Source organism: Topomyia yanbarensis, chromosome 3, assembly GCF_030247195.1.
Source record: "Topomyia yanbarensis strain Yona2022 chromosome 3, ASM3024719v1, whole genome shotgun sequence".
NCBI classification, from domain to species: Eukaryota; Metazoa; Arthropoda; class Insecta; order Diptera; family Culicidae; genus Topomyia; species Topomyia yanbarensis.
The window spans coordinates 245,161,951-245,189,879 of record NC_080672.1 but is presented as its reverse complement, the minus strand read 5'-3'; the positions used below and the strand labels follow the sequence as shown (position 1 = coordinate 245,189,879).

Below are 27,929 nucleotides of genomic sequence, written 5' to 3'. Positions count from 1 at the left end.
CCAATGTCACGCCCCAGGATCCCCAAGCTGAAGTATTCTTTTAAGTTGACCTGTGAACTTCAGGTCATGAATGGTAATGTGCTCCCAATTCACCTGGAATTTGTGCAGAACTTACTACAGTAGCAACCGTAAGATGTTTACGTTACCGACTTACACCTAGAGGCAACCCGTCTCAATATTACCGGGAAAAGTAACTACCTACAAGGTAGCGGAGGTTGGAGAGTCGGATCTCGAGCAACTCTGCCGCTATCATTTCACATACTGAGCTTCGCATGCTGGGAGCTCGCCAGCTGACGAAAAAACACAACACACCAATTCAGTAATGGAGTGTTTTATCAAAACGGCTAAGGCGTTACACTTTTATGACCAAATCAGCCACAAGAAGCCCAATTTCAGCGAAGGTCTACCGGATATCAGCGATGTTATAGCTTTGAATCAGTATTTGGGAGGTCCCCGTACAATATCGCGAAGGACAACAGTGGCTTAGGCGCGTGGAGAAATGACCAGGTGAAGAAATCGACGAGATGTCAGCTGTCTCCGTCGAAACCAATGATGTATGCGAGGATACACAGTATCTTAGAAATTGGGCGTTACGCGAACCCCGTTTATCGCTGGATTTCATCACCCGTGGTACCACAATTCTCATCTCCAAGAACATACCAATTACCTGTCTAACAAGTCTGCACAAGATCATGAGCACCTTCATCACTACATAGGGGAACTGTGGGTAAGACGGACAGGTGGGGTAAGACGGACACATGATTATTTTAGGGATATAACATTAAAACTTCAATCGTATTTTATGTGTACCATATCATTATGAGTAACCTTGAATTATGAAACACTTAGTAGGCCTTGAATACTGCTAAACTTGTACAATTTAAGCAAATACTGATAATCAGTAGTGCAGTTTCGTGCGGATGTAATTTTAAAGATTCCGATTTTAAGGTTGCACAGAGAATGCGCAAAATTCGCAAACGAAAAAAGCAATTTTTTTCCACACCGTATGTCAGATCTTCATAAAAATCAATCAGCGTGTGTAGAATGTTGTTACAGTACTGCTGATTGATTTTTATGAAGATCTGACATACGGTGTGGAAAAAAAAATTAAAGGGTTGTGTACAGGACACGACCACGGCGACATTAAAAATGTAGCTTTTTTCAAGAGCGTGCAAATGAATTTTATCTATCACACATATCGACTCACGTTATTGTTCACTCGCCTGTTTTCATATGTTACAATTTGCTATATACCCTCCCCATCAAAACATAATTTATTGAAGGTCTTTTAACGGTAATCTATTAATTAATCAAGTATCGCACTAGGTGATTGGCATTATTTGGCTGATCCATCTAGTAAAAATAGACTGGTCTGTCCAGAAAATATATTCAAAAGAAAAGTTCCATATTGAGAGCTGTGATGAGGAAGCCCACGCCCGCCAACGGAAATATACAGATTCTCCATGAAATATGAAATTCCATTTTCCATTTAAATTTTCAATAATGTACTAATGAACTTAAGTAAACAATCTTAAGTTTAAGTATTTCTTGATCGATTAGTGGTGGAAAAAATGAAATTATTTGATAAATTACATTGTTATGCAACGTTTGCACTACCAGTTAAAACGGGTTTTTATGCTATCTTGGTGACATATTTTCTTGTTGCTAATTATTAAAACGTGTTATAACTCTGTAGTGTAAACATTGTATTATTAAACCAATTCTTCAGCGTTTTATGTTATATAGGTGTTTATGTGGTAATAGGACTGACATAATTATATCTTCAGTACAGCGGTTTGTTTCATAATTTAAAACAGATTTATTTTAAAATTTAAATTAGTATACCCAACCGTTCTATTTGTTGTATACTTTAAAACGCAATTAGAACTGTGTTTTAAATACATAGGGTAGGACAGATATTCTGACTGGATAAACTGGGAAAACAATTTTAAGTCCAGTAACGCTTAAGACATGGCTTGAATTTGAATCGCAAAAGAACACCCGCTTCAACTGCTGCTGGGACGGTAAGTTTAAAAATTTTCCGTTGTGTGCAGTACGAAACAAAAGTGTTTGAAATTAGAAAACAAAAAGTTCTGCTGGGGATGTGATTGTTTCCGATGCAATTACACTCAGATTTTTCACGCAGGGGATACAGGCCATGTAAATGAAAACCGCGTGAATTTCAAAATCCGCGTAAAGAAACCTGAGTGTACTCTCCTATATAAAGTACTACGCTGCTGAACAGTGCAATAACTACAGAAGCACGTTGTCAGATGCCTTACTGATAAAAAACATATAACCGAAATGTGAAACATGAAAACCAATAGGCTCTTTACCCTACGCAGCTACAAAGCGCCGTAAACATGGATTAACAAGTTACAACGCACACGCATGCATAAAAATAAATATATTTTTTTCAAACGCAACACTCTTAAGCAGCACACACCGTATTGAATTAAATCACCCACCCACTTTGCAAATCATTCTGTGACACCGTGCTGGTACCCGAAAAATCCGCACACGGCCACCGCTGCCGAAAATGCATAGCGTCTACCGCTTATTGTAGTGCCCAGACGCTGCAGCCATGATCTTACCCGTTCGACATAAGAACAAAAACTGATTCAAACGGGTACGCGTCACCTCTATTTATAAACTAACCGTATATGGTTTAGTCACTTAGGTGCGAGTGTGTGCAAATGCCAACGTTACCGAAAATCGATAGCGCTTATTGCATCGCCCGGAGACGACGTTGCTCGTGTGGGATAAGAGCAACAACTGATTTAAACGGACATGCGTTGCTTCTATTTATGACTTTTCGTGTTTCATTGAGCAACTAAGCTGCCCTCTTTTGACGGCTGTGTCTGAGAAATCTGCCTCACGAATGGTATTTTTCCCGTTTTTTGTGAACTTTTTAATTTTACCAATTTCCAAAAGCCTACTTTTATTGGGGAGATATTAAATTATTACCAATATTTAAGTTAGGTGTTTCTGAATCGGTTGGTGTATGAATGATTAAAATCCATCTAGTAATATCGGAGTTATAAGCGTGCAAACCTTACATAGTTTCGTTACATGGGAGATAGTTTAGATTTTAGAATGACACCTAGCCCCAGATAGTGGAGTAAGACATTTTTAATGTCAAAAAACTGCTTTTTTCGTTTGCGAATTTTGCGCATTCTCCGTGCAACCTTAAGGTTTATCAACGAAAAAATCAATTCATTCGCTGATTTTTTCCTTTATTTCGATAAAGTAACTCTTAAGTGACATCTTCATCGAAAATAACAGGTAAGTTTATTTATGCATGAATGAGTACAAACGTTTAAAAAATATGTGTACTGGTGGAGCAAGATGAACATTCTTGATTGATTCTATTGATTCGTCCTTATATGAATGTCTCGCGTATAGAAACAAAATTCTAGCAATCAAACGTGGAGAACCATCCAATTAACTGAAGTCTCACATGCAGTAGACTGCAGGATGTGCGTTAATGTGACATAGACTAAGTACCGAATTCCTAGAACCTGGAAATGGTACACGATTTTGTGCAGGTCCCATACTATGACTGTGTGTAATCGAGAAACTGATGTTTCCAATTACGCATTTAATATATAAACTTTCAGTTTCGTATAAGTGATTCTGACTGATCATTTGAACTGATTATATAGCTCTCTTTATGACAACGGCATAAACGATATTAGAAAATACACCATTTGCTTCAACTCTAAATCGAACCCCAAAACGTTATTTTTCACCTCGAGTTGAACGTATATGTTAAAAAGAACTACAATCCATTCCAAACCTTCGCTAGAAACAGTAAATTTTAATATTTTGTATTGTGATCATCCTTTCTGCAGCATGTCCGTCTTACCCCCACCATATGTCCGTTTCACCCGTAGTCTGGGAAAGGTGAAGATATTTCTTCGTTTTTCAGTTCTTTAAAAAATGATACTTATTGATTTTTGTAACACAATCCCTCTGGGCACTCGAAAGCCAACATATGGAGCTACAACATAGAGTATTACATGTTGACATAAACATTCTCTTACTATGTTATTTTTGAATCTATCCTTAATATGTCCGTCTTACCCCCAGTTCCCCTACAGCCCACTATGAGAAGAATAGCACCAGAAGGACCAGAGGAGCAGAAGGGATGTAAAAAAATACACAAGACTGAAAAGATCGTTATCCTCCATGCAATCATTGTTTGTATTTGTATTTGTATTTATCATATATACACCAACAGGCAATTCAAAGCCACAATGATGTCTTAATGCTAAACTTATTGCTAACAGTCAAATCTTTACAAACTTTGATGAAAATAATAACAATACAGTGAAAAAATCAACAATGAAGGAATCAGCCGAAATTAACGGGTCCGTTGAAGGCTAGGTAAAATCATTGGCGTTGGGCGAGGCAAATTAAAGTCGAAAGCTGATGCGACTCGGTTGACGATCCTTTGTAGGCCCGTAATGGCCCCGTGCATAATTAGTGCGTCGAAATGGGAATCGGAGCATGAGGTTGTTACGCGTTGTTCGAGGTGCAACATTTATGTTAATTTGTTCCAAGGTAGCTGAGCAATCCAGATGACCTCACAAAGTATCAGCATCAAACAAAGCCCTTGCTGTATTCCATCGAACAAGCAGGGGTTCCAAACTAATCAGCTGGCACCGGCTTTCGTAACTTGGCAGACGGACGGGATCTCTCTACGGCAAACTACGAAGCGCAAATCGTAAAAAGCGTCGTTGCACGGACTCAATTCTCTCAATACCGTTGTTATAGTTTGGGCTCCAAACATCGCAGCAGTACTTCAGGATTGACCACGACAAAGAGCAGTACAGCGCTTTGAGACAATACATGTCAGTAAAAATGTTCGCTATCCTGAAGATGCATCCCAGCATTCGATATGCTTTGCTAACTGTATAGGAGACGTGCTGTTTAAACGCAAGTTGCGAGTCTCCTAGACACTCCTAGATCCTTCACCTGACTAACGCGTTCAATTTCAGTATCAGGTAGACAGTAGTTAAAACAAACCACGTCTTTTTTTCGTGAGAACGATGTCACCTAGCACTTTTTTGGATTTACACACATACGGTTCGTGTTACACCAGTCAGCGAAGGTTTCATACTGTGTTTGGAGTAATCTGCAATCTTCAGTAGAGCTGATGAGAAGAAACATCTTGAGATCGGCTGCGAAGGACAGGTGTGGAACCTTCAGAACTAGATGAACGTCGTTTAAGTAAAGCAGAAACATCAGCGGTCCCAAGTGACTTCCCGGGTACTCCTGACGTAGAAATAAATGTGGGTGCCTGACAATCTCCAATGACAACCACTATTTCTCGACCTGAAAGGTAGGATCGAAACAACTGCAACAGACTACCGTTAATTCCAAATCTCTCCATTTTAGCAGTTCACCTTGTCAAAAGCGGCAGATAGGTCTGTATAGATGACATCGGTTTGAGCGCGACGTTCCATACTCTCTGTTATGTATGATGTTAGGCAAAGCAGGTTAGTCGTTGTCGAACGGCCAGACATGAAGCCATGTTGATCGTCACTTAGGTACTGCTTGCAGGGAGCCTGAAGAGGTTCCATAATCACTAACTCTCGAACAACTTCGAGACAGCACTCAATGAAGTAATTCCCCGGTAATTATCGACGTCTCGCTTATTACCCTTTTATGGACTGGGAACATGTTCGCGGACTTCCAGCAGGATGGAAAGATGCCAATTAGGCAATCCACCACGACGTTTGATTGACAATTCAGCGAGTGGTTTTGTCAACAAGTTTGCTCCAGCGAACAGAAAAACCCGTCCGACAACCATACTTCGTTAGCCCGATTCGTTTGATGTTGGATAAAATCGGCGATTTTATCAGACATCGCACCCACCCGAGTTACGTCAGAAGAAATAATCATCTGATCAGAAATGCCTCATGGATTGCCTAATGGCAATAGATGCTCTAAAGATGCAAAGAAGGGGAAGTGCTAAAACGTCGATGTGCCTTTTTTAAAGTACTGAAGGGAAACCATCGGGTCCCGGATTGAAAGACGATTTTAACCGAGAACCAGCTCTGGTAATCATTGTTTCATTGACATCAATAGCGCTTAGAGTTTGGCTCACAACCGGAACTTGACTAACAGCGAGTTCAATTTGATCAACTGTTAAGGCCTCATATGTGAACACATTCGCGAATTTCTCCGAAAAAATTCTGCACATATCTTGGGATGTGATAGCTATGCGGCCGCTGAAAATCATAGACGACGGCAGTCCGGATTCCTTGCGCTGCTCACTCACATATTTCCAGAAACGTTTTGGGTGCAACTTGAGAATACGCTGAATATTTGCTGATATCGAAAGAAACAATCCTGGCTAGCTCGTTTATAAGCATGGTTGAGACTGACGTAATAGTTTCTAAGTGGAATTGTGCGATACTTGGTCAACCTCCGCAGAGCAGCTCTCTTAATGGACTTCAGCCGTCGCATCGTGCTCGTTTGCCAAGGATGGCCAATTTGTTGATGATGAATTTCGGGACGTGCCTGTCAATAACATAACCCAAAACGTTGGAAAATGTTTAAACTGCCGGGGTCTTCGGGGTCCAGAAAATTTAGCCAATCGAGAATGGAGAAGAGGTCTGTGATGTTGTTGAAGAAGTAGTGTGTAACCAACGGAACATTAGTATACCGATTACAAGAAGACATACAACTCCATATCGCACTCGCTCCTCATCAAGGTATTAAAAATGTATAAAGCTGATCCTGTAGTCTAAGGTTCCTACGGCAGGTGATGGAGAGAGGAACGACAAAACTGCTCAGCTCAGAAGTGGAAAAGACGTGTTGCGGTCTAGAATGCTTCGCATCTTGAGGGGGACCTTCCAAGACGATTCTTTTATCCCGCACAGTAGGACACCTCAATGACTATCAGATAAGGTATAGAGAAAGCTCACCGGAAGAGACGTCCCATACTTTCTACGTGGACGACATCAAGATCTATGCTGACTCGACAGAACGACTGGGTGTAGTCATCAAACTAGCCGAAAGATTTAGTGGCGACATCAGCATAGCGTTTGACCTAGAGAAATGCCGATCTGCTCCGCTACTATCAGGGCGATTGGTCGAGACTGGAGACTGCGAGATCGACGAAGGTGAGATGATTCGGGACACGATTCGAGGCGAATCATATCAGTATATCGGATTCCGGCAGCTCCCCGGGATTCGCCACACCGACATCTGGCTTAAGCTCCGAAATAACGTTCCATTATATTACTTTAAGGGTAACAACTTCTCCGAACAATCTATACTTCTAAAGTTGAAGGGTTTAGACGCTATTAATTTTGAGCACGAAAACGATGTTTTAAAACACTGTGCAGAGTGGAAGTGGCGAGCTGTGCAAGATGCCCATCCACACCAGTTGGAGCAGCCGTACATCGACAAGACTGCATCTAATTTTTGAACAATTTGTGTTCTCATTCGGCCCTTCATTGTGCAATTTGCTATATTATAACAGATCGTCTAGGCGCGGTGTTTCATGAAGCGCGGCCATTTGCGGCGATGAAATTTCGGGTCGATACTAATTAACACAGCATACAATATACAAATAGTCCTCTTACTTTTTATTTGATTAATCTATAATTTCGCTCGGGGCAAAACGCGTGAGGGGGCCAAGCCCCCTCTTGCCCCTTAGATTGCTACGGCTCTGAGTATGCCGTTCCTGTTTGGGCTCTTTATCACGGTGTCCACATTAACAGCATTGAGAGGGTGCAGAAATGTTTCATCAGGTATGCTTTCGCCTTTTACCTTGGACCGACCCAGTTCGTTTACCGCCGTATGTGCAACGTTGCGCATTAATCCACCTGCCTACGCTTGCTGACAGGAGAATAAAACATCAACGAATGCTTATTTTCGACATCCTGGACGGGAACATTGAAAGCAGCCAACTCTTGGGTCAACTTAATTTCAATGCTCCTAGAAGACAAACACGCCAAGTGGACTTTTTCCGTTTACCGTTGTGCCGTACACAATTCGGACGAAACAACCCACAGAGGAGTATTTGACCGAAAAAGCTGGCCGAAAGTCAAATTTTCAAAAAAATTTTGGCCCTCTTTTGTATATTGAATCTTATTTCTAGTCTTAAGATAGCTGTAAACTTTCTTTTCCTTTGTAAAAAAATATTTCAACATTGTAACCTCCTAGTTTTAAGATATCCAAAATGTAAAAACAAAAGCATTTGGCACCGCCAAGCTAACGCATTTGTGCCTATCAAATAAACGAAATGAATAAAAAAAAAAATTGTCAAAAACCGTTATCAATGACATTATATTATATTATAATATTCCCTAGTGATTTCTGCATTAGATGGCAACCACGTTGCGTGTATTTAGTAAAGTTTGGCAACGCTGTTAACTGTGAAATGTAGGGGTTTTTAATACTCCTGGCTGATTTAAAGTTACGCGTGGAAACAAAATCTTCCAAACATTAGTTATTCGAATTGTTCTGACTCAAATATCTTATGTTTTTAATAAAACAAGGTCAGGGTCATATTTTGGTGTAGATGGATCCATGTACTCTAAAAAATATCAGTCTTATTAAACATAAATACAAAGAAAAAAATCCGCGATTTTCTTACTTTCCAAAATTGACAAAGTTAATGTTCCCAATCCGTCCCAGTGAAAACTCTTGTGCCATGATTAGGTTTAATCCAAATACTACTAGATCGATGAAAAAAAACTTGCACATAATTGCTCCATTTTGAATGCGAGCTATTTGAAAAATTTGATATTTTTGACATCCCAAGTAACAATTGAAGTTTTATAGCACGCTACAAGTGCAATCTAAGTTTTACGAGTGGTTACAAAACTACGATAAAACCTAAATTGTTACTAGGGATTTGTCCTCGTTTTATTACATTGTCCGTGGGGGTGGGCGTAGCGTATTGGTAAATCGATTGCCTTGTACGCAGCGCGCCTGGGTTCGAGTCCCGACCCCGCACATAGGGTTAGAAATTTTTCATAAAAGATTTTTCTAACCCGAAGAGGCGAATGACAAAAACAAAAAAAAATACATTGTCCGTGCTAAGTTCAAACTTTTACAAGGATATTTCGTTTCAAAATAATGTGTAATTCTTGGCAAGATTTAGGTTTAGTTAGCTGGGAAACGAAATGATGATTTTATTGAACCAGAGTGCTTCAAAGTGCTTCGGCACCAACTGAGTCATTTCGGAACACAGTTGAAGCAACATATGTAGTCCAATTCAGCACTAAAACTAATCGATTCGAGGCACTTTGGAGCGCTCTGGTTCAATAAAACCATCATTTTGGTTCCCAGCTAACTAAACCTAAATCTTGCCAAGAATTACACATTATTTTGAAACGAAATGTCCTTGTAAAAGTTTGAACTTAGCACGGACAATGTAATAAAACGAGGAAAAATGTCAAAAATATCAAATTTTTCAAATAGCTACCATTCAAAATGGAGCAATTATGCGCAAGTTTTTTTTCGTCGATCTAGTAGTATTTAGGTTAAACTGAATCAGGGCATAAGAGTTTTCACTGGGTCAGATTGGGAACATGAACTTTTTCAATTTTGAAAAGTGAAAAAATGGCGGATTTTCTTTGTATTTAAGTTTGATAAGACTAATATTTTTTAGAGTATATGGATCCTGACCTTGGTTTATTAAAAATATAGGATATTTGAGTCGAAACAATTCGAATCACTAATGTTTGGAAAATTTTGTTTCCACGCGCAACTTTAAATCAGCCTGGAGTATTAAAAAACCCTACCTTTAACAGTGAACAGCGTTGCCAAACTTTAATAAATACACGTAACGTGGTTGCCATCTAATGCAGAAATCACTAGGCAATATTATGATATAATATAATGTCCTTGATAATGGTTTTTGAAAATATGACTTTCGGCCAGCTTTTTCGGTCAAATACTACTCTGTGCAACCCGTTAAATGTATGTTGTCGTGTGTTTAATCAAGTTTCATGTTTTTTCGATTTTAATGTTGCAAGATGTACTTTTAGTATTAGGATTAGTTGATAAGCCAGTATGTGCGATTAATAGTCGAAGACCTATATATAAATAAATAAATAAATATTGTGTAAGGGATCATATATTTCCGTGCAAAAAATATCGTTCTAGTGACTGAATTTTCAATTGCGAAATGAAATGTTTTTCTTCCATATTTTAAAATTTTACAATAAATATTATCTAGCAAAATCTCAACATGATAATGCACTCGCTTTTATTAATTGTGGCCGAAAATAAAAAACTAGCTCTGTATTTGCCAGACATTTCCGATAAAGCACAACAACGAAACGTCAAATTTCTGACAGCCATGAAAATGCTCGTTTTGTAATATTACCATGACTGAGAAACAGTTCGTTTCTGATTCGGCCAGCGGTTCTAATTGCACTATCTCTCGCTGAGTCTTTCCAGCAAATGAAAGTTTTGGAAAAAAATACTACACGGATGTCACTATATTTATTGTATCCCAAAACAACGTTAAAAAGATTATTTCAAAACCCACTCGTCAAGCTCGTTCCAAAAACAAAGAAAATTTAAAGGGCTTGAAAAAATATTGATATCCGGCATTATCCCGATGAGCTAGTTATGAAAAAAATTGTTCAACATACGTATTCTTGGAGTCAATACGCTTTTATGTACAACGTACCAACACTTAAAACTATTTAGTGTAGCTCTGTATACAAATCAATATAATCTTTACAATAGCTGCAAATAAACTATAATTTCGTTAATTACTCTTAATATACTCTAATAAACACTTGTGCGATTGCTACTACGAAGGGAGAGGAAATTACGCTCTGCAGCGGTATAATAAATTTGTTTATAAACATCGCGTTAGCCTTTCAAATATTTTCATGTAATTCTCCGGCTTATAATCATCAAAAGGCTTCCAAGCCGAACAAGAAGTTTAAAGAAAAATCTAACTCCTACAGAGTAAGGATTTTGTCATCAACGGTTCACTTTTTAAAAAATTAACTTATACTGAATTCTATCTACTTTACTTCAGATTAATGATACAATTTTGATTAGCTATCAGCTAGCACACAGTCACTACGGAAAAGAGGGCGAGTCGCGTGGTCCGAGCTATTTTATATGAAGAAATTGCTTACCAAGCATTCTTACACCTGTATGACTGCTTGGTGCGCTGCTTGGCGTGGCGTCGTTTATCGGCAGTTTCCTAACTGCTCCCCCTTTTGAAGAAAAGCTGTCCTCAGCTTATTAGTTCATGGTTGAAGTTGATTCCTGTTGAATAAACGGTATGTTGGGAAATCTGCTTGTCGTTACCGCCTCTCCTACATTCGTTCGTTTTTCGTGTGAAGTCTTCTTGGAACTGGTTTTCGTTGTCCTATATGGGATGAAATATTTGGCCATCCAGACTACGAAGATGACTACTAGAAATATGGAAATTGTGGATATTCCGCCGAAGGATAGCCAGCCGAAGAGATGTATATTCCAATGGAGGTTTTCCGTTGTCAGATTAAAATGTTGGATTCTTTTACGTTGGTCTAGATGAAGTTCCTGCAAGTACTCTAAAGGAATGCGATTTATGCTGATGGTTGAATTTACCTTTACACCTGTTGTTGGTAAGAATAAGTTTACTGGTATTTTCACGTTGTTGGCGTAATCTTTTCCGTTCAATGTTAATGTACAACTCAAAAATTGTATAAGGAATGATCCCTTCAATTCTCTTTGATTTGAACAATTAGATGTTAGTTGTATATCGGAATCATCGATGAAAATGTTTCCATCATTGATCCTCTTGATTATGTTACTTGCGTAAACTTGTTCTGTGGGGCATTGTGCTGCTTCACCCTTCATAATTTGTTTGATACCTTCGGTCGCTGGCTCCAGCTGTGCATTGGGGCATATGTAGATGTTTCTATATTTAGGACACGGTGATTTTGTGCTCAAAATAGTAGGACCGTTCAAATAATAATTTGAGGTGAGGTAAATTTTAGATTTGTTAGACGTCACAGGTTCTATGTAATTCATAATGTATTCCGCATTCTTAATTCGAGGTACTTTCAGAATGTATACTATGTCTTTGTTGTAAACGACGTAGGCGTTGGCGATATCCAGTACATTTTCCACAAGAGTTGTTTCTAAGCCATCGTGGGCGAGGAATTCGTGAACTGCTTCCATTTCCGCGAAACTGATGATTCGGGTATTTGGTATGCTGTGTCTGGCTAGATCTGCAGCTTCTTCTATGTATTCTATCTGTTTAAAAAGTTCGTCCATGTTAAATAAAAGATTTACTATCTCGAAACCAAATATTGTATCCGATGCTAATGAATCAAAGTTATGTACAATTGTCTTTATTGAATTTGGAATATTATTTACTCTATTTTCGAATACATGATTGATACGTATTTGTTGGTTGTTTTCATCTATTAGTGTGTTGGACGCTTGATTTATAATTTTCAAGTCTTCCGCGTCAGGGCTTCCGGACACGTATTTCCAAAGTTTTCCTAATGTTTCCCATCTTTTAACTCTTGAATTGGGTTGTAGTTTTTTGAACGATAAATTTAATTTTTCTATCTTGACTTGAACTAATGGTTTCATTAAACTATTATTGTTTGCCCTATCATGCGCTTGGTAATTTTAAATTTCTATTGTCTCGTCTATTAGCTTTAGGTTTATCTTGTGAACTAGTCTAATGTAGTTTTTACTGATGCGTGCGGGTCCAAGTGATATGATTGCCAAAGGGTTATGATTCATGTTGTGTATGAGAAGGTCTGTCTGTGCTGTCGTTGCCCATAGGCATAGTCTGTAAGTTAAATTTGGAAAATGGGACCAGTTAGTGTTTTATGTGCGTCTTTATGTCTTTTTCATCCGTTACTGTCTTGTCGGTCTGTGTTTTTATGTCGATAAGTCTGTATCTGGTAACTCTAGGTGAAGGCTTTGCCTTTCCTTTCACCAAGACTGTCGGGGTGGTGAGATTTTTGAACTTATCATAATTCATAGCAGGGTGCTTTGAATTATGATTATCGGCCGAAACTTTTATGTTGTCTCTTGCGGTTTGCAAGGTACTTTGTTTTGCCAAATTTATTTCATCGATGTTTAGGGATGAAGAATTTCCGAAAATTATCTCTCTTGGGGAGAGATTTGTTGTAGAGTGTTTGGCGTCATTGTACAATGCTGTGACGAGAGAGAGTCCCTCGTACAGTGTAAATCGCTCTACTTCCCGGTCAAACCATTCGAAATTTGATTCGGAATCCTGAATGGAGTCAGTATGGATTCCAAATCAAATGCAACAACCGATTCTGAGTCGGAATCGGTTGTTGCATTTGATTTGGAATCCATAATGACTCCATTCAGAAATCCGAACCGGTTCCGGAATGAGTTTAACTGGGTTTTTTTCTGTTTGCCAAGTACATTTCTAACAAGGTGTTATGGAAACGTTCCACAATCCCATTGCTATTACTGCAGCTGGCAAAACGCAGAGAGATGTTCTGATTTTCCAAGAATTTTTTGAATTTTGAATTATGAAATCCAGACGCTTGATCACAAGTAATTTGTTTTGGTAACCCAAACGTTCTGAAATATTTGACGAGTGTTTCGATTAGCTCGTTTGCTGTTTCGTGAATGATTTTATATATTTGAGCGAATTTGGAAAAAGAATTTACAATCTTCACAATTGCTTATGAAAGTTTTAACATTTCCGAGCATGCCTGGGAAATAGATAGATTTTTGAATCTCGCTGTAAGTCAGTTTATATCCTCGATGGTTGAAGTTATGACATCCCTTAATGAAATCCAGTTGGTCCTGTAATGAAATTAGATCAGGAAGTTTAATATTCGAAAAATGAACTTTAACCCTTTTAAAATTATTTTGGATCAATTTTTTGCAGGCATTAGCTATCTCTACCGGTGCAAAAATTCCATTCAGTGCACCGGGATCCAGATGTGCTTTTAGAATCTTTAGATGATCCGCATCCGTGTATTTACTGTTGTAGAAAACGTGTCTGGTTTGTCTTGGGAATATATTGCATTTCAGGTATGGACTTTTCCTTCGATCATCAGAAATTTTGATTATTAATTGGTTCCTGAATTTGTTTATTATTTCTGATTCATATATTTCATTATTTTCATAAATTTCAAGGTACAGTCGTTGTCTTGTAACTCGTCCGGTCGCGTCCGTAAGTTTTAGTTCTTTAGTCAGTGGTTCGTGGTCTGTATAGATGATAAACTCTCTTCCATATAAGTAAGGTCGAAAGGTTTTTGCAGTAAAATATAAGTAATTCTTTTGAAGTGGCTGAATAATTTTCTTCAGCCCTCGACAAAGTTCTGGAAAGGTACGCTATCGGTCGTTCTTTTCCATCAATGGATTGAGCTAAAACAGCTCCAATGGCAACATTGGATGCGTCTGTAGTTAAGATAAAGGGTACACACTAAGCCAGCCAAAAGTTGCTCAGTAATTTCTTTTGACGTCATGCACAGTAAAATGATATTTTTACGGAGCTGTCAGCAAATTGTTTAAAAAATTTCGGTAAAGTTTTCATTTTTTAGCGATTTTCAGTAAATTTTCGAATAATTTGCTGAAACCCGCAATATTTTTCACTGAATTTATCAGTACTTCTGGTTTTTCGGTACATAAACATTATCCAGTTAAATACTGACTGATTGTTCGGCAAAATTGTACCAGCATTACCGAACCTCGTCAAAAACTTACAAAACGGGTACAGCAAATCACTTGTCAAGTCGCCATTTTTAGAGGAAACTGCTGACTGACCAGTATTTTTTGACTTTTGGGTAGAACGGATTGCGGAGAGTTCGGTAACCGAATTGTTTTACTGAATTGATTACCGAACGGTTTGCTGTTCAAAACCCCAGTAAAATTTTACTGTACCCAGTAATTCAAATTAAGTGTGTAGATCAAAATTGGGGTAGGCTAAAAGTAAATATGGGGTGGCATTCCGCATCTCGATTCGAGTGACTCGATTCGAAACGTTTTGAAGTCGTTTCGACTAAGTTGCGGCATTATGTATCGATGTTGTCAAACATCAATCCAAAAAGATCCGATGTAATATGAAATACGATTTTTTTTCCTTTTTTGCACGAAAAATAAATTTACCCTTTCCAAAAATATTTATTTTATATGAAACAATTGATAAAAGAACGAATCATGTCGTTTCATTAACGAAAAATAGTTTAGACATCGATGAAAACTATTACGCACCGTACGGGCCAACCAACGTCAGATTTACAAATAAAATTTTAGTGAATTCCAAAGTTTTTCCTTGCATTCTTTAGCTAAAAATATTTGACAGGTATTTTTGTGCCGACTGAATAGAATATATACTTTAAGGTATGAGCAGGGCAGGAAAATTTCGAAAAATGAATTGATTGCTGTTCGAAGCTTCACGAAGCACCTTCTCAAGCATACCACATGCAATCGATGAGTTTGACACAATCGCTGCGAACATTTAGGGGTAAAACTTATCTCTGCTCGGACGAAGCGAGCTTCGCATCTAGTTCGCTCTTTACAATGTTCGAAAAAGTTCACATTAACCTTAGAAGCACACATCGTCGAACACGAGGTAAGCTCTTGGCTCGTGGTTTTTGCGTTTTTGGAACATTTCCACAGAGTTTCGAAGCGATATTCGGTGAACACATATAAAGCGAATGCCTCGTTTATTTGAGAATCGCGAACATCGAAGTTTTATATCGCTTCAAGCATCAGCATCATGAGGCCACCGCGAACATGTTCGCTACGTGACTATCTGTCTTAAAATCATAAACTGTAAATCTTATTTTGAGTATAAATAAAATGGATTATTTTAAGATTATAATTTAGGATTTAGGGATTAGGTGCGTCGCATACCTTACCAATTTATGAGCCACGAGTTTGAATGAGCGTAGTGGTAGTGAAATTCAAATTCTTTTTTTTCGGAATACAATTATGTTTACTAGCTACTTTGATTGCAAACTCGTCTTTTCTTCTTCAATCGGAGTATATTTTCCCTGCCAAGGAGTTTAGGTGAAGATGTATAAAGTATGTTTAAGGGGGTGAGGGTTTCAGCGTGAAAAAATGTTTTTTGGTGAAATGACTCTTTTGGATGAAATGTTTGATCAATTCGCTTCGCCCAAATTTCTAAAAAAATCGCTAATAGTGTTTTTTAACGCTAAAACCATTACCCCTCTCTTAATAATCTCCCTATCTAAAACAAATTCTTCCTAAAAAGAACAATTTTCGGATGGAATCTCACTGCTGACGTCCGAGTTCAGTTAGACGGCGAACTTCAATTATTTGCATCCACTGAGGGGTAGTTAGGCGTAGTCCGTTGGCCTTTGTTTTCAACTTGTTGCGGTTTCTAACGTTCTTGCGCAACATTCCTAAATCGGCTAGTCAAATTCACTCAATAATATGCGATGATTCTTGGCATCTGTACCAAACCAAGAGGAAAGCTTCCAAATGATTTTTATAATATTGTTTTATAAGTCTATTGGTTGATTACCTAATCACAAGAGACAAAATATTTATTTTCAAACATTTTCGACAGAATCTGTTCACCCAATAAATGAAGTGTCAAGCTTATTACATGTTCCATTTTTATGAAATTTATTTCCTGACTCCTGTACATGTGTTTTGTGATAAATAATGAGAAGGATATTCCAACTTGTTTGTATTGTATTTGTTAACTAATTACTGATGAAACGCAAAGAACTTACAAACAATGTTCTAGTGATTTTTTTTTGTTGGAAATCCAAAAACAATTCTGAAAAGGACAAAATTTGCTTTATCTTCTCCATGATGTAATCTTCCCTTATTTGACTTTTACTAATAAAAAATAAAAGAAAGAAATCTTTAGGGCCCCCTGTATTTTTTTTTGAATCAGTTATAGCCGAAATGCTTTATGTAAGGGAAATCTCGGAAAATGAGAAGCGAAATAAATAACTCCAAGTAGAATGAAAGTCGTTCTAAACTCGAACTTTTTCGAATACTGTCTTTCCATTATTATTCGCTTTTTGTCGCAGTCCATATTTTGATATATTATTTTGAAGACCCATATTTAAGATCAATACAATAGTAATTCTTCAAAAGGGCTAATGAGACTTTTGTAAACAAACTTATTTCGCTCATTTTTCCGCTACAGAGTTGAATTTTATGAAAAATACACATGAATCAACATCTTTGCCCTTGGTAGAATCGATTTCAAATGTTTTCTGTGTTGAAATGATAACAAATTAAGAGAAATCAGCAAAACAAAAGTTTGTTCACAAATCTTATTAGCCCTATTCAAATGTTGATATGGAATAATAAAATCAATCAAGATCAATTTCGATTTTTTTTAATTTTGCGGTGGTGTAATCCCTTAAGTGGTTGATTTAACGGCTTCTTTCAAAATTTATCGAACCTACTCCCATTCGTTCATTCGTTAGAGTATTTTTTGTTAAAGAGAGTGTATTAAATTAATAGGAACATTTAAATTTAGGAAGTTATGACCCTCGCTCCACAATGCAGTTTGCGACAGAATTGCTCAACTGAAAATTATTAAATGAAATGAATGAAAACAAACATTAGACTATAGCATTTTGTACGCATGCACTTCAGAGGTCCAAGGGTTACAATTTCTGTTCTAGTTCTCGGATCGCCAACACATTTTTTTCGATTTTTTGGCCCAGTTCTCAAGGGAAATCCAGTTTTTAACTTTTTGCATACATATTCCATTGAATGAAGAACTTAGATAATGTATTCATAAAGTATTAGTAATAATTCGATTGTCCGTTCATTTTAAAAGGCTATTTTCTATAACTTTACAACTGATTTAATTTCACTTTCAAAATTTCTCGAAATATCATGTTCTAAAAGTTTTCAACCGATCTAATATTCGAAAACAGTTATAAAAATGTCTCATCATACTGGTAGATGGATTCAAAGCGTTTTTTTAAATAAGTGCACGAAAAAACATGCGCCCTTCTAAAACATACTTCTGAATCAAAATGGTTTTACTGTTAGTCGAAAACAAGATTTACAAAACGACCAGAACTGCCAAATATGAATCGGGAATGGTCGAGTTTATTGACATTCCCTATTTATTTCTAGGATTCATCATACACATCATGACGTTATTTATAACTGATAATCGATTTTTTTCTTTGAATGGATATCGATATCTTTATCCTCAAGAAACTGACATAACTGGATCCTCAAGAAACTGACATAGGAACATGACTAAGATAAGCGAGCCACTCAATACGTTGTGTACATTGTGTTTAACTTCATTTTCTAGCCCTAATTTATTTCATTTGAAAATTTATCCCCGCCCTGTCACGAAATCTTGATTTTATCCCTACTGGTAATATATCAGTAGGGTATCTTAAATAAACTTGTTACGTCACTTTTCAGTTAACCCCAGCATCCATAAGCTACACATTGTCACAATTATTTTTCACCTATTCCACCCTTAATACAAGGCCTCTGTCTAGAATATACTTTTTTTGCATAACTAGTAGGTAGGTATTTGAATAAAGAAAACTAATATCGTCCGGCGAACATGTTAGCGATGGCCCTCGCGATGCTAAATTGATATAATCCTTCGGTGTTCGCGATTCTGAAATACTTCGAGGTAAACTTTTTTCTTTGTTCGCGAACATCGCTTCGAAGCTCCGTGTAACTGTTTCAAAAATATCGATCACACGAACCAAGAGCTTAGCTCGTGTTCGTCGAAAACTACGCAAAAGCTTTTACATATCTTTCCGAACATCAATGAAATGAACAAGAAGCTTCATTTGTCCTCGCCGAAGAGCATGCAAAAGTATCGCCCAAATGTCCGCAATTACGATGGTAAGCGATTGTGATGCGAAGCTTGTGAATACGAACTAGTAACGCAAAGCTTCGCGCTTTGAAAGTATTCGAACATAGGTTCGGTTCGAATATTTCCTGCCCTGGGTATGAGCTTCCAACTTTTGAAGTTAGACAAATTCAACATTTTTGAATCGCTGATAGCTCGGAAAGTATTTGATGCAGGGAAAAATAATTAATATAAAAAGTTGCATTTTCGCATGAGCTTGCCGTAAAAATTGAGAATTTTTTCAAAAGTTGGATCATTTTTTTTGCTTATTTTTTCTTCAAATAATAAAAATCATGTTAAAAATATTGTGTAAAAATTTTGCAGTGGATCTCAAAGATTTTTTTGCGAGATATTACAATTATAACATTAAAAAGGGTAATTTACATTAAACACACTAAGCCAGCCAAAAGTTGCTCAGTAATTTCTTTTGACGACATGCACAGTAAAATGATATTTTTACGGAGCTGTCAGCAAATTGTTTAAAAAATTGCGGTAAAGTTTTCATTTTTTAGCGATTTTCAGTAAATTTTCGAATAATTTGCTGAAACCCGCAATATTTTTCACTGCATTTATCAGTACTTCTGGTTTTTTCGGTACATAAACATTATCCAGTTAAATACTGACTGATTGTTCGGCAAAATTGTACCAGCATTACCGAACCTCGTCAAAAACTTACAAAACGGGTACAGTAAATCACTTGTCAAGTCGCCATTTTTAGAGGAAACTGCTGACTGACCAGTATTTTTTGACTTTTGGGTAGAACGGATTGCGGAGAGTTCGGTAACCGAATTGTTTTACTGAATTGATTACCGAACGGTTTGCTGTTCAAAACCCCAGTAAAATTTTACTGTACCCAGTAATTCAAATTAAGTGTGAACGCCATGTTATGGGCCAGCTTTAATTGAAATATCTTGTAAAGTAATAAGGTTCTCAATATAATTATAAATGTTTTCATAGAATAAAAAAAAATATTAGCTTGTTTTTTTCAATATGTTTCTAACATTTGCAGAATTCATAACATAAATAACAAAAACTATATCAGATTTTTGTTGGTGAGCTCATTCAAAAACGCACTTTTTATTATTAAAAAAAATTCAGTACAACGAAGAGTTTCCGAGTGGATGAAAAATGGTCCAATTCAAAAACTCAAAACTTGAAAAAAATCTATCAGCCAAAACAAAAAATTGATGTCAATTATTTTGCGCTAAGAATGCAAGAATTTTTTTGGTAAGAATTAAAATTGTTATTGTAAATTTGACGTGGAATAACCCGTACATTAAATATGTGAAACTACTCAACTTTTCGTTCATCAAGATGCCATTTTTTCAGTTCATAAATCAGACGAAACGAACTATTTACGATGCACGAAAATGCTTCGTTGCCGAAAACGAGTAATCATTTTGTTCATCGCATGATAATTTTAATTCCACCTAAGAATTTTTTTCAGTGTAAACAAAATTGCAGTTTGTTTTGTTTTTCCCCGATGAGCGTCAAATTCACCATAAAAATAGTGATAGTGGTAAATAAATTGACCCAAACATGTTCAAAATTTGTTTACGTCACTCACCCTTACCACCTTTTTTCAATGCATGAGCATTGTTTTAGTTTGATATAACTGTATTCTTGACTTCTTACCACAAAATTTTAATATATCTCGCTGTTTAAGTTAAAGCACCGAAACATCGATATGCCTAGCTGCTAGTCTCTCTTATTCGGACCTCAGTCGCATGATGGAATGTATTATCTGCAGAATGAGTTATTCACAATTATTCTTAGATTAAATAACATATTTAATATCTAAATAATTGTTTAAAACAACACAACTTCGAAACCGCTTTTATAAAATCTTTTGGAAAATAATCATAGCGAGCAAACTGCCCTTTTCAATAAAAATGGCTAATTTTGAATTAAAATTTTGGTTTTCAGGGTTTCTTCAGGAAACTGATAGCTTCCAAAAGCAACAATTTTTTCAGCAATTGATGACGCAAAAATTTAAAAACTAGTTCGTTGAAATAGCCATTTTTAGTTGAAATAGTCAAGACAAAAATTCGTTTTCGTGTTTGCGGGGTGTTCCGTGTACTTGTTAGTTAATTATTTTGTTATAGCACACAACTAGAGATAGGGAGAAAACAATCAAAATGAAGTGTTTCCAGAAATTGCAGATGGCATAATTTTTATTCGGTTGATTCATTCAAATTTGTTAGTAAATCAATTGGATTCAAAGTTCTTTGCTATATCAGATAATATTCTGTATTTTCATGGATTTAATACAAATGACGATATAACACCTAATTCTTTTGGTGTATAAAACGTACATTTTGGCATTGAATTCAAGGCTATATTGTGATATTGAAAACAATTGAGGTATAGTCGGGAAAAAATGCATCAATTGGAATATAAAATTGTTCATATCACCACTTTGAAATCAAGAATGATTGTGAGTCTATCAAATAGCGATTAGACAAGTTAAGGTGTCTTCACTTTGCTCCATGGATTTGTTTTTTATTATTACTTAGTGTAGGATAATTTATTATCAATATTTAGTATCACATTTTCTAAAAAAAGTATGTTCCTGATGGTTAAAATACATATAACATAAAGTAGCTTAAAGTACTTGGGAGCTTTTTGACATTAAAAATGTCTTACTCCACTATCTGGGGCTAGGTGTCATTCTAAAATCTAAACTATCTCCCATGTAACGAAACTATGTAAGGTTTGCACGCTTATAACTCCGATATTACTAGATGGATTTTAATCATTCATACACCAACCGATTCAGAAACACCTAACTTAAATATTGGTAATAATTTAATATCTCCCCAATAAAAGTAGACTTTTGGAAATTGGTAAAATTAAAAAGTTCACAAAAAACGGGAAAAATACCATTCGTGAGGCAGATTTCTCAGACAAAGCCGTCAAAAGAGGGCAGCTTAGTTGCTCAATGAAACACGAAAAGTCATAAATAGAAGCAACGCATGTCCGTTTAAATCAGTTGTTGCTCTTATCCCACACGAGCAACGTCGTTTCCGGGCGATGCAATAAGCGCTATCGATTTTCGGTAACGTTGGCATTTGCACACACTCGCACCTAAGTGACTAAACCATATACGGTTAGTTTATAAATAGAGGTGACGCGTACCCGTTTGAATCAGTTTTTGTTCTTATGTCGAACGGGTAAGATCATGGCTGCAGCGTCTGGGCACTACAATAAGCGGTAGACGCTATGCATTTTCGGCAGCGGTGGCCGTGTGCGGATTTGTCGGGTACCAGCATGGTGTCACAGAATGATTTGCAAAGTGGGTGGGCGGGGTGGTTTGGATTTAATTCAATACGGTGTGTGCTGCTTAAGAGTGTTGCGTTTCAAAAAAATATATTTATTTTTATGCATGCGTGTGCGTTGTAACTTGTTAATCCATGTTTACGGCGCTTTGTAGCTGCGTAGGGTAAAGAGCCTATTGGTTTTCATGTTTCATATTTCGGTTGTTTTTTATCAGTAAGGCATCTGCACGTTGCTTCTGTAGTTATTGCACTGTTCAGCAGCGTAGTATTTTATATAGAAGAGTACACTCAGGTTTTTTACGCGGATTTTGAAATTTACGCGGTTTTCATTAACGCGTTTTTTTTCATTTACGCGGTTTTCATTTACACGGCCTGTATCCCCTGCGTGAAAAATCTGAGTGTAATTGCATCGGAAACAATCACATTCCCAGCAGAACTTTTTGTTTTCTAATTTCAAACACTTTTGTTTCGTACTGTACACAACGAAAAATTTTAAAACAGAACTTACCGTCCCAGCAGCAGTTTAAGCGGGTGTTCTTTTTCGATTCAAATTCAAGCCATGTCTTAAGCGTTACTGGACTTAAAATTGTTTTCCCAGTTTATGCAGTCAGAGTATCTGTCCTGCCCTATGTATTTAAAACACAGTTCTAATTGCGTTTTAAAGTATACAACAAATAGAACGGTTGGGTATACTAATTTAAATTTTAAAATAAATCTGTTTTAAATTATAAAACAAACCGCTGTACTGAAGATATAATTATGTCAGTCCTATTACCACATAAAACACCTATATAACATAAAACGCTGCAGAATTGGTTTAATAATACAATGTTTACACTATAGAGTTATAACACGTTTTAATAATTAGCAACAAGAAAAATGTCACCAAGATAGCATAAAAACTCGTTTTAACTGGTAGTGCGAACGTTGCATAACAATGTAATTTATCAAATAATTTCATTTTTTCCACCACTAATCGATCAAGAAATACTTAAACTTAAGATTGTTTACTTAAGCTCATTAGTACATTATTGAAAATTTAAATGGAAAATGAAATTTCATATTTCATGGAGAATCTGTATATTTCCGTTGGCGGGCGTGGGCTTCCTCATCACAGCTCTCAATATGGAACTTTTCTTTTGAATATATTTTCTTGACAGACCAGCCTATTTTTACTAGATGGATCAGCCAAATAATGCCAATTACCTAGTGAGATACTTGATTAATTAATAGATTACCGTTAAAAGACCTTCAATAAATTATGTTTGATGGGGAGGGTATATAGCAAATTGTAACATATGAAAACAGGCGAGTGAACAAGAACGTGAGTCGATATGTGTGATAGATAAAATTCATTTGCACGATCTTGAAAAAAGCTACATTTTTAATGTCACCGTGGTCGTGTCCTGTACACAACCCTTTAATTTTTGGTAATTTTATATCCTCTAAGTATTCCGATTGTTAAGCAATTTAAAGAATGACACGAAATAAAAACACAAATCATAATCTCGAACGACAGTCGACAGCAATAAAACTATCGAGCAAATACGTTCGACTCGAGTCGCGTTCGAGTTCGATAGTTATGGTTCCATAATGCCAACACTTCTCGATAATCTAGTACTTCTTCGAGCGAACTCGAACGAAAATTTACTTTCGCGCTCGATTCGAAATACATAATGCGAAACAAGGTCGAATCGATAGAATTTTGATCGAATCGAGATACGTAATGCCACCCCTGTAGTCATGATTTCTTTTAGGTTTCCGAATGCTTGTTCAAATTCCGGTGTGATTTCAAAGGATTTGGGGTTGCCTCTGAGTTTAGAAGTTAGTGGTTTCGCAATGTGCGCGAAACGTGGTATGAATCGTCTGTAATAACTGACTGTACCCAAGAATGATTTTAATTCTTTCGGAGTTCTCGGAAGCGGCCAGTTCTTTACAGCTTCTATTTTGCGAGGGTTAGGTCGGACTCCTTCGGTTGTTACGACGTGTCCGAGGAATTCGACTTCCTTCCTCAAAAATTCTGATTTATCGCATTGGATCTTTAAATTTGCTTCTTGCAATGTTTTAAGAACTTTTGCGATATCATCTAAGTGCGACTGTAACGAAGTAGAGAAGATGATTATGTCATCCATGTACACAAAACATCTCACTCCAAGATGCTTTCTTAAGACCGAATCCATTAGTCTTTGAAAGGTAGCGGGTGCGTTCTTCAGCCCAAAAGGCATACGAACGAACTCATATTTTCCATGATCGACGTTGAAAGCAGTTTTCGGAACGTCTTTAGGGTCCACCTCAATCTAGTGAAATCCACTTGCCAAATCCAAAAATATTGCGATTTTCCCAATCTATCTAAAAATTCGCTTATTTCGGGTATCGGATATCTGTCAGCTGGCGTTTTTTGTTTAATTTTCTGTAATCCTCGACAATTCGGTATATTCTTTTACCAGAATTATCGGATTTTTTAGGGACTACCCAAATGGGTGAAGTCCACTGAGATGAGGATTCCCGGATTATACCCGTATCTAACAATTTGTCAATTTGGGTCGAAACTTCTTCTCGGAGATGGTACGGGTATTTATATGTTTTTTGGTGGATTGGCTTTTCGTCGGTTGTTTCAATGCTGTGTTTCACATCGTGTGTGAAACTGAGTTTTTCATTATCGCTTGAAAAGACACTTTTGAATGGTTTTAGAGTTTTAGCTAGGAGCTTTACTACCTCATCATTTAGATGTTCGGAAGGGAAGTTCAATTTGAAATTTGATTGGTTATTTTGTTCCAGGATGAAAGCATCGTTTCGAAAAGGGGTTAAATTATAGAGGGATTCCATGAGAAACCGGCCGACCGCAAAATATGACCATCGTAGATTCGAACGAAACTTTGCAGGTGTGTTCGGTGTATGAATCTCCATGATATTCTCTGGCAATTGGAATATTTTGATACAAGAGCAATTTTTCAATTATTCAAAAAGAAAATTGTATTTTTGACTGCAAATAGTATAAATTATAAAAATATGTCAAAAGTTGTTGTTAGGAAAACTTTTTTATTGAAAGCTTCTCCATGATCCAAATACACTGAAATAGTTGCATTTACGTTTTTAAAACGATAAAAATTAGATTTTTGAGATTTTATGATTGGGTAACGCGAATAACTTTTAAAAAGAGCATAATTACACGAATTAATTGTTTTTGATGGAGCAAAATTCCAAATATCTCGAAAACTATCACATTTTGGAAGATTTTTGTTAAATGCATTTTGATATTAAATTATGCTTATAATTATATTCTGTAATAAAATTACAGTTTTGTATGTCAATTAGTAGGAAATGTAAAAACATGTTTGAAGTTATTGTTAGAAAAACTTTTTTACCGATTTTTTCTCCATCATGCAATCACCTTCAAAATGTTTCCTTTCTCTTTAGGTTTTTATTGACAAAATATAAAAATTTAAAAAAAAATAGATTTTTTCGCAATTTAATTTTTTAACAGAAATTTTTATTTTGTTGAAAAATGACACAACATTTTTTTTCAGTATATATTTTTTCGGACAGAAGTATTCATTCCCTGTAACTCGTTCTCAGATAGTTTTGCTGTATAAAATACGGTAATCGAACAAAAAAAATTGAAATTCATGCACGTGGGAACGTTTACGCCCTTTTGAAAAGTTGCTCTTGAGTCAAAATAATCTTATTACCTGTGGAAAATGTTTAGTCTTCCATGCCGGTGAAATGTGTAAAGTTTCATCGGAATCCAAGATGGTCAGTCACGATTTTAAAGATTTTCGGACGGATCTTCGTGGAATTCCTCTAATACTCCATGGCCGGCTTACTAAATACCAAATGAACTATTGCTTCGTTGTCTTTTGCTTCATATACCCCAGCTTTTAGAGTTACACCGCAATTAAGGTTTATTTCTTTGTCAATTAAGAATGTACCGCTGAGTTTGTCTTCACATCTCGCCCTGAGCAGAAGCAAAAAATCGTCCCGCGCAAGTGAAACAGTCAATTCTACCTAAAAATCAATCGGTGCCTATCACACAAGCAGTCCATATAACAATAGCCTATACATACTGTGCGATTTAGTGATGAGTGACGGTGCCCAGCAAAAAGCAACCCACATGCGGCCGAACTGTGTTGCTGTTGATTTTTCAAAATGCCCCGTAAGACCAGTCATTCGGGAAGTGGAACAGTTATTAAAAGTGCAGATGGAACTCAATCTGGCTGAAGTGAAAACCCTACAAATGCATCATATCAAACATTGCGTGCTGATTTCGTTCAACAACATTAACCAAACTGAGTCATTCGCCTCGCGAAACAACATGCAGCACACCGCCGAATGCGGCAATGTTAAATATAGCATTCCCGTATACATCGAGAACGGCGCTGTAGAAGTTCGGGTCCATGATTTGGCTACGCGTACCCCTGACGGCGCGATTAAAAAATGCTTGCAAAAATACGGAGAAGTAGACTCCGTTACACATGATACATGGAGGAATTTTTCCCCGGGCATCCTTAACGGTGTTCGTGTGGTGAGAATGCGTGTGACCAAGCCAATTCCCTCTTACTTAAGCTTCACAGTGTTAGGAAGGGACGATGCTCTCATTCAACAGACATCACTAGTCACGTACCCAGGGCAAGTTCCTACGTGCCAGTTCTGCACGAAGAAGCTGCACCTCGGAAAACCTTGCGTAGAAACTGTTAAGGAAAACTCAAATCCAACTGAAATCAGCACACAACCATCTTACGCTAAACCACTAACAGCTGCAAAACCAACATCTCCGGATCAAGCACCAACAACGAAACGAATGCCGAAAAATACGAACATACAATAACGACCGATAAGAGTAAGACACAAACTGGAACATCTGACCGCGAGCAGCAGGAAAGTAGTACGGATGAGGACATGGACATGAACGACAACGCGAAAGAAGACAAACGGATCGAACCTCAAATTGCAGTGGACAACACTGGCAATATTTCGCCCCCTAGAAAAAAGATCGCAACACGCAGCAGAAAGCTGCGCCTGAACGGGATCAAAAATTTTACATAGCTGTTTTTTTATTTATTGTAAAAAAACAAACAATCTGCCTCGTCGAGCTACCGCATTTGGGCCTAAAAAAAATTATTAATTATAAAAAAAAGAAAAAAAGAATGTACCGTTAGCGGTAGTACATACTTTAACTAGACTTTCCTTAGTGTTATGTGAATTAAAAGATGTGGAAAAATATTTCTATGAGGCCATCGAAGAAAGAGTGGAATTTGAAAACGTAATATGGTAATTTTTCGTTGATGATTCTGATAATAGGTTGGCATTGACCACCTGTTTGATCAGAAATTTTCCATTTTTATTGTTACTAATGCGGGGCTTTCGACCTTTTTTGCTGACTTGACATGTTCTGGGTTGATGTAGGATTTATTAGCACCTGTGTCTACCAGAAAGTTCAGTAAACCTTTTGTGGTAGACACTCGTAAATATGGGATAAAGTTTAGGTCAGTTTCTTTCTTGGCTTTGCTATCTGAAAATTTAGCTCGTCCAGCTGTTGGGCCGCGTGATCAAGTTCATTGTCGTCATCATCTTCATCGTGGTCAACGTTCTCGCAAGTATTGTCATCTGACTCCTCTGATTGCACAACATTTGCATTCACCTCTATTCTTTGCTTGTAATGCGACGGTCCCTGCTTTGGTGTTTGTATAGTCGGTTTTAATTTTTGTTGGTAGGGTCCTGGGCCTGTTTTGGAATCATTTGAATTGTGGTTGTTACCTTTAAATGCGAATGGTTTGTTTTTTAGAGGGAGTTTTCGTATTTCCGCATTCTGATTCAAGATCACTGAATGAAACTTGTTC

At 36.9% G+C, this 27,929-nt stretch overlaps 1 protein-coding gene across 2 annotated transcripts in view; it reads right to left on the bottom strand.

Moving 5' to 3' along the window:
- The window catches only part of LOC131692860 (josephin-like protein), a 136,476-nt gene that overhangs the window by 9,990 nt on the left and 98,557 nt on the right, over positions 1-27,929 (bottom strand). The window contains exon 7 of one of the 2 annotated variants that reach the window (XM_058980198.1): positions 13,358-13,785. The exons of the other annotated variant lie outside the window; for it this stretch is intronic. Within the exon in view, the coding sequence (XP_058836181.1) occupies positions 13,612-13,785 (174 nt within the window). The 3' untranslated portion in view covers positions 13,358-13,611. Of the gene's footprint in view, positions 1-13,357; positions 13,786-27,929 lie in introns of those variants that run through there. 2 annotated transcript variants of the gene reach the window in all.